The sequence below is a fragment of the Cynocephalus volans genome, chromosome 15 (assembly GCF_027409185.1).
Source record: "Cynocephalus volans isolate mCynVol1 chromosome 15, mCynVol1.pri, whole genome shotgun sequence".
NCBI lineage: Eukaryota > Metazoa > Chordata > Mammalia > Dermoptera > Cynocephalidae > Cynocephalus > Cynocephalus volans.
Genome location: NC_084474.1, coordinates 71,429,962 through 71,451,600, shown reverse-complemented (window position 1 = coordinate 71,451,600; position 21,639 = coordinate 71,429,962). Strand labels below are relative to the sequence as shown.

General features: G+C 38.6%; 1 protein-coding gene across 1 annotated transcript in view; it reads right to left on the bottom strand.

The window, feature by feature from the left end:
- SLC30A8 (solute carrier family 30 member 8) overlaps positions 1 to 21,639 on the bottom strand; it is a 54,786-nt gene that overhangs the window by 10,997 nt on the left and 22,150 nt on the right. Inside the window, exons 3-5 of the mRNA XM_063080121.1 lie at positions 15,340 to 15,486; positions 11,124 to 11,277; positions 700 to 850 (exon numbers count right to left, since the gene is read on the bottom strand). Of these exons, the coding sequence (XP_062936191.1) occupies positions 700 to 850; positions 11,124 to 11,277; positions 15,340 to 15,486 (452 nt within the window). The remainder of the gene's footprint in view (positions 1 to 699; positions 851 to 11,123; positions 11,278 to 15,339; positions 15,487 to 21,639) is intronic.

The window sequence follows — 21,639 nt, the reverse complement described above, 5'->3', positions numbered from 1 at the left end:
GGATCCATTCTCACTTTTCATTAGCACCCTGGCTTTTTGGGGAGAACTTACCTCTCCCCCATTATGGGCAATATTGATGGAATAGTGAATCAAGTGCTATACCCTTCCTCCAGCCAAGCAGCAGGTACAAAATACAACTTAGGTCAACTGGCCTCCCCTTCCCAGAAATATGAATCAGCAGTGACAAGAAGAGAAAAAAAGTTGGTTGAGTCACATTTACATCAGCATGGTGCCTGGGACAGAAGTTGGATAATTTCTGAAATCAAGATACCAAAATTTTCCTTTATTTCTACCTTGATTTGTGTCCAGAAGTACATTTAATAAGTTCCAGCTGATAAATCTATTTTTTGCTCAGCTGAGGCAGAGATCTTTTCTGTTGCTTACAACCCAAGACACTAAGGTATTCACTGTTTTATTGCTGTCCATCTTAACACCATGACAAAAGGAACTACTTTCTTGAGAGTCTGGCAGCACAATAGTGAAAGACATAGCTCTTAGAAATTTGAGGAAGTCTAAGTTTTCAGGCTTTGGGTGTTTTTTGTTGTTGTTGTTGTTGTTTGTTTGTTTTACTATTGCAGTGTAGTTTATATAGGAAAACAAGGCTGCCCACCTTCTGTTAAGTTAATATTGGAGGGTCAACTTATGTACTGCCTAATTCGTATAATTACTATGATGATAGGTAAACTCAAATATACTCACCTTAAAGTAGATTATAAGTGCACTGATTAGCACACTGACACTCTGAAATAGATCTCCAAGGGCATGCACAAAAGCTGCTCTTATACTGGCATTAGTTTGCACTTCTTTGTGATTGTGTCCAAAGCATCTCTGGTGCAAAATCACAGTTAATCTGAAAGAGAGAACAATGTTCTTGGCATCTATGAGATTAGCCCTTAAAAACATATGCAGCATAATGGAGGAATTGGCAATAACATCCACTTTTTTAAATGGTGGGTAGTTGAAATATTTATGCTTTAAGACGTGCTATTTTGGACTATTCAAACACAAGTGTACCAAAGAATTTTGAAATTTTCACACTAGGCCAGACTATGAAGATTCACCTCAGTTTTCTCGTTCATCCACATAATGCTACCCTGTTTTGCATAAAACTGGAAAGCATCATTTAGATGAAAGTTAAGCATTTGAAAATGAAGAGGGAAAATCTCATTTATTGAGAGTCTACTAAATGTCAAGCACTGAACTAGGCATAAAGCTGAGCTTTGGTGAGAGCTTAATTAAATGTTTTTGCTTCAAATGCAAAAGGCAGCAGAAAGAGATAAAACAAATAAGGAGTAATAAATTTCATCAATGTTAAATTTTTTAGCTTTTAGTTAACTAAATTTTGTTCACTTCCATGAGAATTTGAAATTTGCATAATTTCCTAATGCCCAATATGAGAGTAGTGTGCTTAAGTGTGTGTAGCTATTTATCCAGAGATATTATTACATTAATGTATTATAACTGCACTTGTATGTGTACATATACATACAAAGCATATTGCAGACTTTACCATATTCTGTTCAAATCAAAGTGGTAAGTATTAGGCACTATAAATTATGTACCTGATTCTATTCATCTACAACTTTAAGAAGTATTAGACCAAAGGTAAAAAGAGAACTCTTTTGCTGACAGTTAACAAGGAGTATTTTGCCTAAAATCCCTTTCTGGACATTTTGAAACAAAAGTTAAAAAAACAACAACTTATTGTTCAATACCATGTATCCCAGACTATTTGCAGGTAAAGTGTCTGTCAAATCTTAAGCTATCACCACAAAGTGGAATGACTGTTACCAAGATTTGACCATTAACAGCATGTACAGTTTTCAGATTGTCAGCGTTTAGGTAGAAATTCACCCTTCACCCTCAACTAGAAGTCACCGTTTAAGGTTCTTTATACAGCTAGCAGTTAATAGACTCTCATCTGGATTTGCCATGAGTGCATATGTGCTCACCATATTGTCATCCATTCTTTTACTCATTTTATCAAAAAAAAAGAAAGAAAGAAAAGAAAACTTACTTAGGGACTCAGGGACTGTAGAATGGCTAAATTCTTGGGCCATAAAGGTGAGTAAAAACATGGTCCCTCTCTAATGTAGCTTTAAGTATGATGGAGATGGCAGAGATTAAACCCACACACACAAATGGAAAATTCTAATTATAATAAGTCTACTAAGAATGTATGGTCAGTACAATATGGGATGTACTATGTACGGTTAGTACAACATAGGAGTCTAATTTAGTTAGAGAAACAGCAACTGAGCTGAATCCAAAGGTTATGTTAAGTAGGGTAAGGGGTGAAGGGGTGGGGATTTTTCTGACAGAGAAAATTTAGCATACAATAATAGCCTTAAAGCTTGTCTATAACCTACATCCTAGAATCTCTTCACAACTTCTACTGTAACTTTCTGTCCTGATTTGTAGTCCCTAACAAATAGATTTATTCCCAAGTTGCAGTTCTGATATCTCTATATTCAGACAACACAGCACTAGCAGCACTTGAAAACCATAATCCCAGTTCTTGAAGAAAACAGTCACTCAGCATCTCTATCCATAAGTAACTATCTGCTTGTACAAGGAAGGCAGAGCTTTTTATGTCTTTCTAAGCATGAAAAGCACCTGCAGAGCTAAGGTCAATTTTCAAAAGCAGTTGCACTAAAAAAAAAAAGAAAGAAAGAAAGAAAGAAAAGAAAAGAAAAAAAAAATTGGATGGTATCTAGTCAGAAAGTCAAACTCAATTATTGAGGTCCCGGATTGGAGTGGTAGTTGGTTAGGTATACCTGTGAGACATAGGAATCTCGGGAACTTATTAACACTTTTCTTTTCCCTGCTGCCTTAAGGACATATTGTTCTCCTTTTGCAAAGATGATGTTATTGACTCCAGTCAGGAGGATACATGCTCTGGTGTATTTGTCTCCTAGAGGTGACAGATTGCATGGCTCTGCCCACACTGTTTCTCCCAGTGCTAGTGGGAAACACATTTTCAAGTTAACTGGTTGGAGATAAGGATCTAGTCAGTGACAGCTGATCAAACCCTCTTCTAATTTTTTAGCTCAGAGATTTGGAGCAACAGCTGACAACCGGGAGGTGGGGAACTAAGGCAGCCAGAGTGAAGGCTGTTAGAGTGACCTGAGGAGAATCTTCACAGTGTACAGTTCAGCTTTTCCACTAATTCCAGAGATTCCATTGTGTCTCTCTTAAAAACAACTATTGAAAATGCCATTTTTCTATCACCATCTTTTCCACTTTCATGTAAAAACCTACAGCGCAGCAGGTATCAAGTTGCATGGATAGATATAGGAAGATGATGTATAGGGGATATGTGAGTTTCCTATTGCTGCTGTAACAAATTACCACAAAGCCTTTGTGGCTTTAAACAAATTTATTTTTGTCTAGGTCTGGAGGTCAGAAGTCTACAGTGGGGCTGCAGCACTGCATTCTTTTTGCAGGCTCTAGAAAAGAATTTATTTTCTTGCCTTTTCCAGCTTCTGGAGCCCACTCATATTCCTCGGCTTCAGCCATCCTCCATCGTCAGCACCAGCAGCCCAGCAGCCTCTCCTCTGACATCCTGCCTCCCTCTCATAAGGACCTTTCGCCTGGGTAATCCAGGATAACCTCTCCATTTTTAACCCTTAACTTAATCACATTTGCAAGTTCCTTTTGCCATGTAAGTCAACGTATTCAAGAGTTCCAGGAATTAGGATGTGAAAATCTTTGGGGCTGAAGGGGAGAGGGTAGAACAGTCATTCTGTCAACAACAGATGATAGATAGGTATGTAGTTAGGCAGACAGGTAGATATATAGGTAGGTAGGTAGGTAGGTAGGTAGGTAGGTAGATAGATAGATAGATAGATAGATAGATAGATAGATAGATAGATAGATAGATAGATAGATAGATAGATAGATGATAGATAGATAGATAGATAGATAGATAGATAGATAGATAGATAGATAGACAGAGTTTTAAGTAGGGTTGCCAAGAATCAGACCTTAAAAGGGAAGGAGAAATTTGACCCAAAGGGATCAAAGCCCTTGCCTCAAAACCCCATTGTCATGAGCAACCAAGTAATTCACTGTGGGAAGAACAGACACATGGGGCAAGGGACATATGATCATCTCCTATAAGAATTATTTAAAACTGCCTGGATATGAGAATGGACCAACAGGTGGAAACTAAAGAGAGAATTTAGCTAATTCTTTAAGGAAGAATTTTCATAGTCAGAGTAATGCAAAGATAAAATAGACTGTTTTGAGGAAACTAAATTTCCTATTATTGGTAAAGGGCCACAAAAAATGATTACATTGTGTGATGTTGAACACACTAATTATCCTGATCTGAGCACCATGTTGCCCACAGATATTGATATTCAATGCTGTGCCCCTCACATATGTACAATCAATTATGTTTCAATAAATAAATAAATAAATAAATAAATAAATAAATATGCAACTAATGACCATTTTATGAGCATGTTGCAAAAGAGAATTTAAAAGTAGAATGGAGACTGAAGTAAATAAATTTTAAGGTCCCTTCTAACCCAGCTGTCTGGGAACCCATAATCTGCTCACCTAACAAAAATTAAACAGGAGTAAGTCACATCCCCAATTGAACCATCAACATGCTTGAGAGAGCAGAATGGCTAGGAGCTCCATCCTGGGCCAGTGGATCTGGATTCAACTCCTGTCTCTGCACTACCTAGTAGATAATGTGTGAGCTTCAGTTTCCTAATCTGAAATCTAGAGGTGTTATGGATATTAAACTTGATCATGTATATCAAAAGATCCCATCCCAGTCTCTGGCACATTGGAAGTTTCAAAAATGGTAGCTAGTAGAAGCCAATAATTAAACACTCATTAGCTTAAACTAGAACAACCAGCCTTATTTTTGGTCTTAGAGTATTCAAACACTCTGTCAGGTCTTCACAAGTAAAGGAGTTTAAAGCAAAAAAAAAAAAAAAAAAAGTCTTTGTCCAGACAGGATTAAAAATAAGCCTCACTTGGACCCGGAGGGGAGTGCCAGCCCCCACAGCCAGACCTGCCAACGTGAGCCCAGCAGACCTACATGGTGCTGGCAACTCCTCACCTCCCCTTGGACCCGAAGGGAAGCACCAGCCCCCACGGCCCAACCCACCAAGGTGAGCTCAGCACTAGTGCTGGGGGCTCATTCTGTGACCACAGATTCTGGAATAAGACCCACGGTGGTTTAAAATAACCACCACCATACCTACTGTCAAGCAAAGATAATTCACCACCACAGCAGCAGCCATGGCTACTCCACAGCCAACCTCAGTGTAACAGAAGAAGCAAACCCTCTACAAAATGACCAAAAATCAACAAAAAATACTAGAACTGCATATAAATAAGAAGAAGTGAAACCACTGAAAGAATAAAGTAATGCTCCAATGTCAGACTGCATAGAACAGGGAATCTTTGAAATGTCTGAAAAAGAATTGTGAGCAATGATCTTAAGAAAACTTGAAAAATAAAAGGAAGACTTAATTAGAGAACACAATGAAACAAGAAAAAATATCCAGAACATGAAAGAGGAAATCTACAAAGAGATTAATATCTTTAAAAAAAAGTGTAGCAGAACTTTGAGAAATGAAAGATTCACTCAATGAAATAAAAAACACAACTGAGAGCTTGAGCAGCAGGGTAGATTAAGCAGAAGAAAGAATTTCTGATCTGGAAGATGGTCTTTTTGAAATAACTCAGTCAGACCAAAAAAAAAAAGGAAAAAAGAATTTAAAATAATGAGGAAAATCTAAGACAGATAGCAGACAACCTCAAGTTCTCTAACATCCAAATTGTGGGTATTCCATAAGGGGAGGAGAAAGGAAAAGCTATTGAAAACCTATTCAAGGAAATAGTAACAGAAAACTTCCAAGGAGTAGGGCGAGATACAGACCTTCAGATCCAGGAAGCTCAAAGGTTCCCAAACAGATTCAACCCAAAAAGATCCCCCCCAAGACACATTACAGTCAAATTTGCAAATCTCAAAGACAGAGAATTCTAAAAGCAGCAAGAGAAAAATGTCAGGTCATTTATAGGGGAACCCCCATCAGACTAACAGCAGACTTCTCAACTGAAACCCTACAGGCCAGAAGAAAGTAGAATGATATATTCAAAACATTAAAAGAAAAAAAAATTGCCAGCCAATAATTCTTTATCCAGCAAGGCTCTCCTTCAGAAATGAGGGAGAAACAGCGTATTTCCCAGAGAAACAAAAATTGTGGGAGTTCACCACCACATGACCAGCCCTGCAAGAAATTCTTAAGGGAGTCCTTCACCTGGAATCTGAATAATGAATGTCACTACCACGGATACACAAGAAAGAGCAAAACCTGCTATTAAAACAAAAGTGCCAGTGAGAAAGAGCAAGAAGCTAAATCATGCCACCTCTAATATTTCTCTCTTATTGAAGAAGAGAAATAAAAGGGGAAGTAAGGATCAAAAGATATTTAAATCATCTAAACAAAAAGGAATTAAATGACAGGAATTAAACAATATCTGTCAATAACCACCCTAAGTGTGAATGGATTAAACTCCCCATTCAAAAGGCACAGATTGACTGATTGGATTAAAAAGCTAGACCCAAGTATATGCTGTCTTCAAGAGACCCACCTCACCTGTAGAGACACACGCAGACTAAAAGTGAAGGGATAAAAAAAGATATACCATGCAAATGGAAACCAAAAATGAGCAGGAGTAGCTATTCTTATATCACATAAAATAGACTTTAAATCAAAAAACAAAAGGAGACAAAGAAGGCCACTATATCATGATAAAAGGATCAATATAACTAGAACACATGACAATCTTAAATATGTATGTACCCAATACTGGAGCACCCAGATATATAAAGCAAACATAACTTCTTAGACCTAAAGAAAGAAATAGGCCCTCATATGTTAATACTGGGTGATCTGAGCACCCCTTTCTCAGTATAAGACAGACCTTCCAGGCAACTAACCAACAAAGAGACAAAGGATTTAAACTACACCCTGAACCAACTGGATCTGGTAGATATATAAAAGAACATTTCACCCAACAACTAAAGAATATACTTTCTTCTCATCAACTCATGGAACATTCTCCAGGATACACCACATATTAAGTCTCAAATCAAGTCTCAGCAAATCTTAAAAAATTGAAATCATTCCACATGTCTTTTCAGACTACAGTGGACTAAAATTGGAAATTAATAATAAGCAAAACTCTGGAAACTATACAAATACATGGAAACTAAATAATAGGCTCCTCAATGACCTATGGGTCCAAGAAGAAATTAAACAGGAAATCAAAAATTTCTAGAAACTAATGAAAATAAAGATACATAATACCAAAACCTGTGGAATACTGCAAAAGCAGTGCTAAGAGGCAGATTTATTGCAATAAATGCTTACATCAAAAGAAAGGAAAGACTTCAAATAAATGACCTAACATATGCCTCAAAGAACTTGAAAAACAACAACAATCCAAAGCCAAAGGTAATAGACAGAAAGATGTAATTAAGATCATAGTAATACTAAATGAAATAGAGACCCAAATAACAATAGAAAAGATCAAAAAACCAAAAAGTTGGTTTTTTGAGACTATAAATAGAATAGAGAAACAATTAGCTAGGTTAACAAAAAAAGAGAGAGAGAAGACCCAAATAACAAAAATCACAAATGAAAAGGGAGACATTATAGATGATACCATAGAAATACAAAGAATCATTAGAGACTATTATAAACAACTCTATGGCAACAAATAGGAAAATCTGGAAGATATGAATAAGTTTCTAGACACATACAAAGTACCAAGACTGAACCAAGAAGAGATAGAAAACCTGAACAGACCAAAAACAAAAAAGGAGATTGAAGTGGTAATTAGCAATCTTCCAACAAAGAAAACTCTGGGTCCAGATGGCTTTACAGCTGAATTTTATCAATCTTTTAAAGAGGAGTTAATACCAATTCTCCTCAAACTACTCCAGATAATTTAAACAGAAGCTACTCTTCCAAACTCATTCTATGAGGCCAACATAACTCTGATACCAAAACCAGATAAATCACAACAAAAAAAGAAAATTACAGGCCAATATCCTTGATGAATATAGATGCAAAAATCCTCAACAAAATATTAGCAATCAGAATACAACAACTCATTAAAATTTATACACAATGATAAAGTGGGATTCATCCCAGAAGTGCAAGGGTGGTTCAACATGCAAAAGTCAATAAATGTGATACATCACATCAACGAACTCAAGGACAAAGACCATAAGATTATTTCAATAGATGCTGAAAAAGTATTTGACAAAATTCAACATTCCTTCATGATAAAGTCTCTCAACAAATTAGGTATAGAAGGAAAATATCTTAACACAATAAAAGCCATTTATGACAAGCCTACCGCCAGTATTACTCTGAATGGGGAAAAATTGAAGGCCTTCTCCTTAAGGACAGGAAAAAGACAAGGATGTCCACTCTCACCACTTCTATTCAACATAGTGCTAGAGGTACTAGCTAGAGCAATCAGGCAAGAGAAAGAAATAAAGGGAATCCAGATTGGAGAAGTTGAAGCCAAACTTTCCCTATTTGCAGATGACATGATACTATATATAGAAAAACCTAAAGACTCTATCAAAAAACTCCTAGAGTTGGTTAATTACTTCAATAATGTTGCAGGATACAAAATAAATGCCCAGAAATCAGTAGTATTTATATACTCAAATAATGAATTAACAGAAAGAGAAATAAAGAAAGTAAGCCTATTTACAACTGTCACCAAAAAAATATGATACCTAGGGATCAATTTAACCAGGGAGGTTAAAGACCTCTGCAGTGAGAATTACAAACCACTTCTGAAAGAAATTAAAGAAGACACAAAAAGATGGAAAGATATTCCATGCTCTTGGATTGGAAGAATTAACATTGTGAAAATGTCTATACCACCCAAAGCGATGTACAGATTCAATGCAATCCCCATCAAAATACCAGTGACATTCTTCACAGAAATGGAAAAAACAATCTTACCCTTCATATGGAACAATGAGAGACCCCAAATAGCCAAAGCAATCCTGAGCAAAAAAAATTAAGCTGGAGGCATAACACTACCTGACTTCAAATTATACTACAAAGCTATTGTAATCAAAACAGCATGGTACTGTTATAAAAATAGACATTCAGACCAGTGGAGTAGAGTTGAGAACCCAGAAATCACTCCTCAGGCTTACAGTGATCTGATATTGAACAAAAGCAACAAAAATCTACATTGGGGAAAAGACTGCCTCTTCAACAAGTGGTGCTGGGAAAACTGGATATCCACATGGAGAAGAATGAAACTAAATATGCATCTCTCACCATACACTAGAATAAACTCAAAATGGATGAAAGACTAAAGTATAAGCTCTGAAACTGTAAAATTACTAAGGAAAAATATAGGTGAAACACTTCAGCAACTAGGCCTGGGCATGGTCTTAATGAACATGAGCCCAAAAGCACAAGCACCAAAAGAAAAAAATAAACAAATGGGACTATAACAAATTAAAAAGCTTCTGCACAACAAAGGAAACAATCAAGAGAGTGAAAGGACAACCTACAGAGTGGGAGAAAATATTTGCTAACTATGCATCACTTGCGAAGATTAATTCTAGGTGTCAACTTGGTTAGATGAAGGAATGCTGAGAAACCTGGTAAAGCAATCCTTTTAGGTGTGTCCATGAGGGTGTTTCCAGCAGAGATTAGTATGAGAGTCTGATTGGATTGGGTGGGAAAGACCCACCCTCAATGTGGGTTGGAGCCATCCAATCTGCCAGGGCTTTGGAGAGAACAAAAGACAGGAAAGAGGTAAAGCTCTCTCTCAATCCGCTGGAGCTGTGATACACTTCTCTCCTGTCCGTGGACATCAGGGCTCAAGACTCTTCATCTTTTGGGATCCAGAATTTACACGAAGGACACCATCAGCTTCCCTGGTTTGAGGCCTTTGGACTTAGACTGAGCCACGCTACCAGCATCCAGTTTGCAGACGGCCTGTCATGGGACTTTTCTTCATAGTCACATGAGCTGATTCCCCTAATAAATCCCTCTCATATAATTATGACATATCTTATTGATTCTGTCTCTCTGGAGAACCTTGACTAATACAGAATCCAACAAGGGATTAATACCCATAATACACAAGGAACTCAAACAATTATACAGTAAACAATGGGCAAAGGAGCTAAATTCACATTTTTCAAAGGAAGATACCAATGGCCAACAAGTACATGAAAAAAATGCTCAACATCACTAGTCATCAGGGAAATACAAATTAAAACTACATTGAGATACCACCCTGCCCCAGTTAGACTGGCTATAATCAAAAAGACGGTGAATAACAAATTCTGAGAGGGTGTGGAGAGAAGGCAACACTCCTACACTGTAGGTGGGGCTGTAAATTAGTAAAACCACTATGGAAAACAGTATGGAGGTTTCTCAAACAACTACAGATAGATCTTCCATACGATCCAGCAATCCCACTTCTAGGTATATACCCAGAAGAATGAATGGAAATCATCATGTCAAAGGGATACCTGCACTCCCGTGTTCATCGCAGCTCTGTTTACAATAGCCAAGACATGGAACCAACCTAAATGTCCATTAGTGTATGACTGGATAAGGAAACTGTGGTATATATACACCATGGAATACTACTCTACCATAAAAACAAACAAAATTCTCCCATTTGGAACATGGATGAACCTGGAGAAACTTATGTTGAGTGAAATAAGCAAAGCACAGGGGGATAAATACCACATGTGCTCACTCATATGTGGGAGCTAAGAGAGAAAGAAGGAAGGAAAGAAAGACCACAGTAGTGCATTGAACTTGCAGAGGGAGAGAACATTCCTTGGGCTACAAAGTGGAGTGAGGGGGAACGGAGAGAGAGAAGGAGGTTGGGGGTAGTTGGGTGGGAGACACAGGGTACTAATCCAATTTGTGGTAATGAGTATGCTGCCAGTATGAATCTGTCCCTCACATCATGAACACGAGGGGTGACAATTAGCTTTGTATCGCATGAATATTCATAACCAATAATAAATAAGTAATAAATAAAATAAAGATAAGCCTCACAGGCACTGTGTAGGGGTGACTTACACAGCGTTGGCCACCACTGCGCAGCCGGAAACGATGATCATCACCGTCGCCTGGATGTGGTAATCGGGGTGCAGCAGGCGCTCACATGCCAGGTACACCAGCACACCAGTCACTGCCCAGATGCACAGGATGGACAGCAGGGCACCCAGGATCTCTAGGTCAAACACACAAAGACGCACACACAAACAGCTCTATCACCTACCCACAGCCCCACACACCCCCCACAAGAGTAATAACAATTTTTCCTGCCCCCCCTTCCAAAAAAAAAAAAACAGAGGTTTCAAACTCATTCACTGATTGATTCAGGAAACAGAAGTGCGGATGGATGTTAAAACTCAGATGAGGCATTTTAACGTCGCATTCATAAAACACCAGCACCTGAGTTCATCATGTTTCCATATTACTAAGCAATTTCCAGCAAGTTTTTAGAACATATTAATTGCTGCCTGTCCTCACTGCTTTCCTTGGAGATTTTAATTTAAACAGGTACTAAAATGACTGAAATGTATTAGAAGGTGAAATAATGAGACACAAAGAGTAGAATGTGTTTAGAAACTCTTAATTTCACCCTAAAACATTTACACCTTGCCAGTACCAGCACCTTCAGCGGAATGAAATAGTAAAAAGGGCAGGCTTTAGAGGGTACTTGATGAAATGAGTTTTATCTGCCAACCCAACATATTACAAGCACAGAGGCGAGTTCTGAGGTTTATCAACACTAACTACATTTTAAGAGCAACAGCAAGGAAAATAAGCATCAGAATAGAGACACTTACATTAATATTTAAAGTTAAGATAGCACTCAATCTGCCCACTGAGGAAAGCACATTTGCTCACTTAGGAGTCCTTTAACACTGCACCCTGATCTTTAGCTTAACCTTGCAGATAGATTCTAAAAACCACAAGGGTCTAGAAACAATTCTGTGAGTCAGTGGTCAAGCACATTCCATAATTTTGTTCTTCCCCACTTTAAACTATTCCCAGATATCAGTTCCTTTTAAAGCAGAGTGCTGTAATGCATTGTTACCTAGTGTGTGCCTATTTTCCCAGACTTCAGTCATTTAAATACAACCTTCCTGATTTTTGCCGTATTCATATGCCCCGTCTTATTAGCCACTTAATATTTTCTACAAATAAATTCAGTTTTTATACTTAGCTTCTTCCTAGACAAAGTTATCCATGAAATAACATGTTTGATATGCTAGTTCATTTTCTAATACATATCAGGATGTGTAGTTATTGTCCGTGCGACAGTAATAATCACCTGACTAGCCACCCATGGAACATTATTCCCACTATCGAAGATGCTGGTACAGATGTTTAGGGCATAAGTGCAATTGTCAGACATATGTGGTCTGCCAGTGACTGTTTATGTGACTTTAGACAAGTAACTTAAACTATCCAAGCCTGAGTTTCCTTATCTATAAGGTAGATACAATAATAGCATATATGTATAACAAGTTGACATACATTATGGGTTGAATTTTGTCCCCCTAAAATTCATATGTTGAAGTCAATACCTCAGATTGACCATATTTAGAAACAGGGCGATTGCCAATTTAAGTAGTTAAAGGTGAAGGCATACTGGAGTAGGGTGGGCCCATAATCCAATAGGGCTGGTGTCCTTATTTAAAGACGAAATCTTTAAATGAAGATTTAAGAGAGATTTAAGAGACATGCACACAGGGAGAATGCCATTTAAACATTAAAGCAGAAATTTACAAGCCAAGGAAAAACAAAGATTGCCAGCACACTACCAAAAGCTAGGAGAAATGCACGGAACAGATTTTTCCTTACAGACCTCAGAAGGAACTAACCCTACTAACACCATGATTTTGGACTTTTATTTTCCAGAACTGTCAGACAAAAAATTCTGTTGTTTAAGCCACCCAGTTTGTAATACTTTGGTAAGAGAGCCCTAGGAAACTAAGACAATGTAAGGAAACACTCAAGATATTGTTATTTTATCAGTCTAATCAGGCTATTTAAAACTCATTTTTGTGGATGTTTATGAGGAGCAGGCCCCAGAATTTCTGGTTAGTCAGAAACAAAGATTAGGTTTGTAGATGTCAAGTCATGTGCTTTCTAGCCATGAGAATCCAAATCAAGTTATGCATGTAGAACATGTCCAAGTGTAAGCCCATGATTAGAGAGGTGTAGTGAGATGAGAGCTGGAAGGATAAAGCCCAAACACCAAGTGCAAGAATCAGGAGTCAGCTCTAAACATAGGACAAAACAAAGAGCCAGGAATCCAAAAGTAACCAGTTAAAAAAGGAAACACATGAGCAACCATCAACAAGTGCTACTATGATTGCTAAGAAAACTGTTAAGCCAGCAGGGTCCTCAAGTTGGCCAGACCAGTCTGTTGGTGTGTTGGGCTCCCCTACATGTCTATAGCGGTGCTGCTTAATGTGGTAGCCTCCAATTACATGGGGCTACTTAAATTTAAATTAAGTAACATTAAAACTTGATTCTTCAGTAGCACTAGCCACATTTAAAGTGCTCAATAACCACATTATAATTTATGTTATAGAATATGACCGTCGTAACAGAGAGTTCTATTGAACAGCCCTGGTCTTCTGGAGTATCAATGCTCATGGACCTCCACAGCCAAGATGACAAAATGTAATGAGTGATCTAAATTCTGAGTCCACCCCATACTTACAAACCATCTTACATTTACAAAACAGCTTTGACTAATATCACAAAGGGTCAAGTACACATAAAAATTTATACAGAGAAATGATGGGTGCTTAGCCAAAGGTACACATTTTCCAAGTGTAGCTCTGCTCAGAGATTGGCTAGAGCATTCTCAGATCACATTGTCATGAACTCTTTTTATTGCTGTTTATTGCCTCATCTCTCCCTGAATGTTAAAGAGAAGGCAATTAAAAACACCTGCAATGATAAATTGTCTAGTATGAAATTAGAACTTCCTAGCATTCCAAGCTTGAAAACCTGCAGTCTACAGTTGTCAGTCTACAGGGTGTGGTCTGTGTCTTAGAGGCAGCTTTCAGTGAAGGCTGGCCAAGTTGGTATGTCGCCACCTTTGCTCTACCCTCAGATCTCCTTCACACTGATTATCTCAACCAGTGTGAACACATGGAATTGTGACTATTTATTCACATGATTTGCACAAAACATTCAGCCAGAAGCTCCTGCAGCTGGTACAAGAAATAACACAGAAAGAGACACAAACAAACAAGAGAAATAACACAGAGGAAGAGAAGTGGAATTGCAGTGGGGAAGGGTGGAGAGGGGGACAGGAGCTTGTAAAAGAGAGTCTAAGTAAAAATTTCTCAGACTAAACCCACCTCATGACCTGAGTCACTTCTTAGACAAGAACAAGCAGTCACTTAGTGAAAGAACCAGGACTGAGACAGGAGAAAAAGTAAAATTTTGTTTCCCCCTTCTCCTCCTCCTCTTCCTTTTTCATTTTGTGGGGTTTTTTTTTTTATTGAAACATAATTGATTATACATATTTGTGGGGTACAGAGTGGAATATCAATATGTGTATACAATGTGTGATGATCAAATCAGGGTAGTTAGCATATTCATCATTGCAAAACTTAATCATTTCTTCATGATTTCTCGCCATTTGATTACATGCAATAAATTAATGTTAATTATAGATGCCTAACTCGAATGTATGCAATAGAACTTATTTTTCCTGTCTAGCTGTTTTGTATCCATTTACTAACCTCTCACTATCCTCCCCTCCCTTCTTTCTTTTTTGTTGTCATTGATTGATTGAGCAAGATAGATACCTGAGCCATTCACTGAACGGTGTATGACCAAGAAAGCCCATAGCCCATTCCTGTCTTCCCTATGAGAAGTTCCTCAATCTCGGCAACTCCCTTGGGCTCTCTGTGCCTTATTTCCCAATGTGTTCTCTTTTCCCTATCCTCTTTCCCAGGGATGCAGAGTGATAAAATGAATAATGTCATAGCTGTTATCACACACCAAGACCCTGGGGCTGGGGTGGCTGCTAAAGTGATACACGTGTTGCTGTCGTCCCAAAGAAGTAGAGGTAACACCATTCATCTGGCCATTATTTGAATTAATATTGAGAACACACATTTCCACATCTGTGTTCATTTGATCCTGTGCACCAGAGATTTGCCTGTAAGGGATTTCTGAGCAAGGCTTTGCTTTGTACCTTCCATTTTTACTCTTGGTTGGACTCTGTTGTTATTGTTCAATCAGTGAACTGTACCTGCTCGGTGCCATCCAAACGTCAGCCTCTTGGAGGGGGGTTTCGATGACAACCACAAGGAGAAGAGACTGAGCAGGAAACTGGTCAGGTCAATTAAGAGGTGGGCAGCATCTGTGACAACAGCTAGACTCCCAGCAATGTGCCCACCTAGGGGATGCAAAAATTACACTGAGTTAAGTCACCAAAATCCAACTAGATTCATGTGCATACAAACAACAGTTGGTGGAAATGCCACAGACTTACAATACTTTAGAAGAGAAAAGGATCTCAAGGTTGATTTAATACACCTCTTCTTTCCAATTTAACAAATAAAGAAACTACCACCCAGAGAGTGGGTAGGATTTGAACAGGTAGAAATGAATTTCAGAGAAGAGGCCATTTCTGGGGGAGCTAAGGTACAGATTTTGGAAAGTGTGGGGCACATCTGGAGAACACCCCAGTTAGACTGGGGCATAAGGATTCAAAAAAGGAAAATAAGAGAAGATAAGGCAGGAGAAGTATAGGCCAGATTCAGAGTGTCTCATAATCCAGACTGAGGATCTAGACTTTTGTCTGTAAACCAAATGTTGCAATATGGCCCACAGATGTGTTTTCATTTGACTTATAATTTTACCACAGTCTTCACCACTATCTTTTGCTCTACTAATTTGTATTGCCCACCTAAGTTTGAGATCCCTGTTATAAATAGTGCAGAGCAGAAAGGAGAAAGGGCAAGCACCTTCCAAAGGGCATTGTGAATACAACCACAATCCAACAAAGCACAGGAACAGAACCCAAGCCACATGAGTCCTGCCTTGCTTTTCTCCCATGTGGTGTGCTCTCTCTATGTCCCTCTAATTCTCCTTTGAAAAGACCTCCAGCCTCCAAAATAGAAGCTAAAGGAAAACCTTGTGCTTTCCTTCCTGAACAGCATTTGCTGTTTGAGAGCAATAACCTTTATTGCTCTTATTACATCTTCCCAGCAAAGAGCTTTTGCTGACTGATTAGTCCTGCTTGCAACTGTTTATTGCCTTATGTGCTGCAAAGCAGCAGAGACCATCAGTCATCAGCCCTCCATCATCAGACTCACCTTGTCTTGCTAATGATTAAAAAAAATTACATAGATGGCTCATAATTGCAATAATCCCCACAGACCGTTGGCTCTAGCTGTAGTTAATAACTGGTTTGTCAAAGTTTAATGGTCTGAAGCAAAGTAGTCTTCAAGCTTGTTACTGAACTGTCAGTGCAAAAATCGGAATGATTCATTAGCCAAAAGCAACATTTTGCTAACAAATCAGCTGTCTTTCCAATTATCCTCTAATGTTGCTCTCTCTGCTGAACCTGATCCTGATAATAAAGCTGTGTTAATAATGCATTATTTCTTGCCTGGAGAATGACTACATGCAGATAAGCAGCATGCTTCAATCTCAGCCATGAATGATGATGATTCTATATGCTGGGCTGAAATCATTGTCTAAGTCAAGGAAATGAAGTCTTATACAGTTTCTTTAGCAGGCTCAGCCGAGTCAGAAGGCAGCTAAAAAAGAAAAAGTGCTTGCTTGGGAAGAAGCATGTTAATATGGAGACCTGGGAACTGAGAACCATTTTGCAACCATCAGAGCTACTTATAAGAACCATCCAGAAAACCATGGGCAATCTTACTGAATCCTATAGTGCAAACTGTTTGCAAGAGGTAGTTTGTGACTGAACTTGCATTTGCTTCTGAAAACATGGGGTATTATTGACAATTAATTCAATTATTCAGCCAGTATGTACTGAGCCCTAACTGTGCGTGATACCAGGGATGGGATATACAAAGAAAAACAAATCACAGTCCCTCTTCAGTCATCTCCTTGTCTAACACTCACTGTACTGAAGACATGCTAATGGACATGGGGATCAGGGGAGCCACTCCCACTGGTAGCACTGAGGAACTTTTCACAGAACAGATGGGTAAGATTTGGCAAGAAGAGAAGGAGTTTTTTGGGAAAAGATAAAAGCAGGGGCAAAACCCACAGAAAAATGAAAGAACATTGGACCTTTCTGGAAAAGCAGCAGGTGCAGAGTGTTGGAGGAATAAAGAAAAATTAGACTCGAAAAGTGGGTTGAGGACCCTCGTATGCTGCATCATATGACAAGCCAAGGAATTTGAATGTTATCCTCTGGGTTAAGGGGATCTACGTGTGATGTTGAGTCAAGGTTGTGCATGTTTAGATCTGAGTTTAGGAGAAAGATCTTTGCTAGCAATACTGAGGCTGACTTTAAGGGAGGAGAAGCTGGAGGTTAAGAAGCAACAGTGATAGGGAAATTATGGTTAAGGCATGGACTAAGGCAGCAGCAATTGTATTTCTGGAATATTTGGCAAGATGTAGAGAGCAGTGCACTTACAGCAGGATGAGAGAGGCACAGAAAGGACTCAGACTCTACTTAGGGCTGTGGAGTGAAGGTAACAGCCCTAAGTTACCTTTACCCCAGGAGAGCTGGGGGCCATGAGGACTGGGTCTCATATTCACAAACCACCTCAGATTTAGGCAGCTGGTATTAAGTCCCCGTGATGTTTTCCATGGAGAACAGAGACATACTGACGGGACTGAAAGAAGCGCTCATCTGACAACATTAGCCTTGTGCCCCATTACTGGCATACACCATTGTATGCTGTTAATTCATATTTTAAAAATTCTTTAATTATCTATGAATAACATTATTATACTCTATAACAGATTGTGGCAAAACATCATTGAGTTATTATTTACCAAATATTTAAAACATACCACAGTTTTCATAGCCATGGTTTGACATTTCTTAAACTTTTAATACCAGGAACCTCAAAAAATATAAGTGGCTTTAGATTCCGAGACACCCTGGCTAGAGGACAAAGTAAGTACCCCTACCAATAAAACATGGTTATCACATCACCCAGCTGTGTCTTTCTCTTACTAAGAATATTTTTACCCTGAGATACTTACCATCTTCCCCAGCCTACGTCTAGCTCTGTGTTCCTGTCTAGCAATCTAGTGTTTGCCTCCATCTGTGCTTACCTCTGAGTAGTCCTGCTGTAGATGCCCCTCCCTGACCACTCTCAGTTTCTTCCAGCAATGGCCATACTTGAGTTTATTTTTCAGGGTTTTCAGTGTCTCTATGTCTATCTTTTCAAATAAAGATACGTGTTTACATCTGCAACATAACTCCTCTCTGTGGCCTTTCTACAATTAGGAATTTCCAGAGCAATCAGAAAGAGTCCCCAATTGACAGGTTGAAAGGCCCATTAACAGTGAATGCATATGGCCTCTTTAGTTCTTTCTCCAATCTGCTGTGTACTCTGTGGCCAGTTCTCTCTCTAAACAACTCACAACTCTATGACCTGTTTATCCCTTCATCTAAACATAAATGTCAAATACTCCCTAAAGTCTACAGAATGAATCCAGATACCCCAGCTGGGCTTCACCATCCTTCTCTATCTCCCCACCCGCTCTTGTCCCAGTTACCATTCTAGTTTTATTCTCTGCTAACCACATTTCACCCTACACCACTGCCTTAGATAGGCTCTTTCAGCTGTAAGTCATCATTGCCTGCTTGGGTTGAATGTGGCCCCCAAAGGTTGACGTGTCGGAGACTTAATCTCCATTGTACCACTGTTAAGAGGGTGGGGAATCCTATTATGGTAATTGAAAGGAAGGGCTTTTCAGAGGTGATTAAATTGTGAGGACTACCCTCATGAATAGATTAATTCAGGGATGGTTTAATGGGAGGTCATTGGTGTGGTTCTAATGGCTTTAAAAGGAAAGCAAGTGAGGAGTTTAATCTCTCTCTCCTTCCACATGTGACACCCTGTGTTGCTGTAGAGAGTTCCCACCAAGTAAAAGGCCCTCACTAGATGTGTTCCCTGAACTGTGGACTTCCTTCCTGGCCTCTGAAAGTGTAAGAAATAAATTTTATTTCTTTATAAATTACCTAGTTTCAGGTATTCTGTTGTAAGCAACAAAAATGGACTAAAACAGCGCCTGATTCAAACTAGGTTAAAAAACAGCAAAATGATAGTTTACTGTCTCAAATAACTGAGAACAAATCTGGGTGGGACTGGATAAAGTGCAGCCTAATTCTAAGTTTCAAAAACTGTTGTAGGGGCTCTGCTCTGTCTCCAGTTATTGTTATTTATTATAATGTTAAAGACAGATTTTCTCCCCCTCACCAAGAAAGGTGAAAGTCTTTCCATGGAAGCTCTAGACCTATATCATTTTACCTCAATATTTGTAAAGGGGAGAGAGAGAGCTTTTTTCCAGCCCCTCTATATAAAGACCCAGGGACTCTGATTAGTCCAGCTTGGCATCTCACACCCAGCCCTGACTATGAGCTTGAAGTATTTGGGCCAGGAGGGTCAGAATTACTACCAGAGCAAAGAGTTCAGGTACGAAAAACCTTGCTGAACAGGAAATACCAGTCTGCTACAAACAGCGGCACTCAAATTTCTAAGAATACAAATTTCCTGTCCTGTTTCACACCCACCACTTAGAATCTGTCAAGGTAAGGTCTGATATTTACTACCTGCCAGGTAACAGCAGCAACTAGTGTGCTGCTCATTCAGTCCCCTCCATCTGTTAGGCCCTTCTCATTCTCCTTTTGGCCACATGTCAATCCTATCCATCTTTCAGGGTCTTGTTAAAATCCCATATCCTCCAGAAGGTCTTTTGGACTCCCAAAAGTGATCTGAGAATAATAATTGCTTTCTCTGATCAAGATTGGCGTTGGGGAGGAGGTGAGCTTTGGATTGGGGTCTTGAATAATGGCCAGGATTTAGACGAGTGTGGAGTAAAAGGAGAGACATAAGCCAAAGCTACAGGAACTTTAAATAAAAAGGCATAAGCCAAAGCTACAAGAACTATAATGAGCAATGATTATTTTGCACAGAATGAATAAATAAATTTGGCTGAAACAGAGAAGTCATGTAGGGAAGTAGTAGGAGAAAAATATTGATAGTCAGTTTGATAGCCTGATGGCAGAATGTTTTGAAAGCCACATTAAGAATTTTTCATTTTTTCTGGGATGACAGAGCTTTCCAATATACCGATCTCTTTTCACTTGGGGCAACCAAGTTGGGTCCAGCACAGTGGGAGCCTTTGAACCAGTTTCTTCGGTGACAAGCATCCTCGTCACTTTAGCTCAGTGCTCAGAAAACCTTTCTACACTTGCTATGATGGGGAAAGGGTTGTAAACCACTAAACTAGGCAAAGGAGACACACTGAAGAATTTTGAAGACAGGGGTAGTATGATGAGAGCAATGCTTTAGGAAAATTAGCTCAATATCAATACAGGTCAAATTTCAAATGATTATCAGTATCCCTTTAATTTCTTTACTGACAACATCACTGTTTTTGGACTCTAGACTAAAGTCAGAATAGAACTCATATACTAATTCATAGGAATGACAAGAAGAAAAGAAGAGTGATTTGCTGACTCCAGGTGAATACTTGCCCATATCCCACCTCCCCACCCTCCCACAAAATAGAAGGTAAATTAAAAGCAAAATGGCAAACACTCAACAAATTAAGCACAGAAAGAATGTACCTCGACATAGTAAAGGCATATGTGACAAACCCACAGCTAACATCATCACACTGAACAGTGAAAAGTTGAAAGGTTTTCCTCTAAGGTAAGGAACAAGACAAGAATGCCCACATTCACCATCTCTATTCAATTTATACTGGAAGTCCTAGCCAGAGCAATTAGGCAAGAGAAAGAAAAAGAAGAGATTCAAATTGGAACATAAAAAGTTAAATTGTCCTTGTTTATAGACAACATGATCTTATACACAGAAATCCCTAGAGACTCCATCAAAAAGCTCTTAGATCTAATAAATGAATTCAGTAAAGCTGCAGGATACAAAAACAATGCACAAAATTCAGTAGTGTCTCTATATACTACAAGAAACTGTCCAAAAAGGAAATCAAGAAAAAAAATCCCATTTAGCTACAAAATAAAATAAAATAGCTAGGAATAAATTTAACCAAGGAGGTAAAAGACCTGTACACTGAAAACTATAAAACAGTAATGAAAAAATGTAAGAAGACACAAATGTTCATTGATTGGATGAATTAATATTGTTTAAATGTCCATATACTCAAAGCAATCTATAGATTTAATACAATCCCTTTCAACATTCTGATGATATATTTCAATTTTAAGAAAAAAAAATTTTTTAATTTATATGGTACCATAAAAGACCTCAAACAGTCAAGACAATCTTGAGCAAAAAGAAAAGGCTGGAGGCATTACACTACCTGACTTCAGAATATACTACAAAGCTATAGTAATCAAAACAGCATG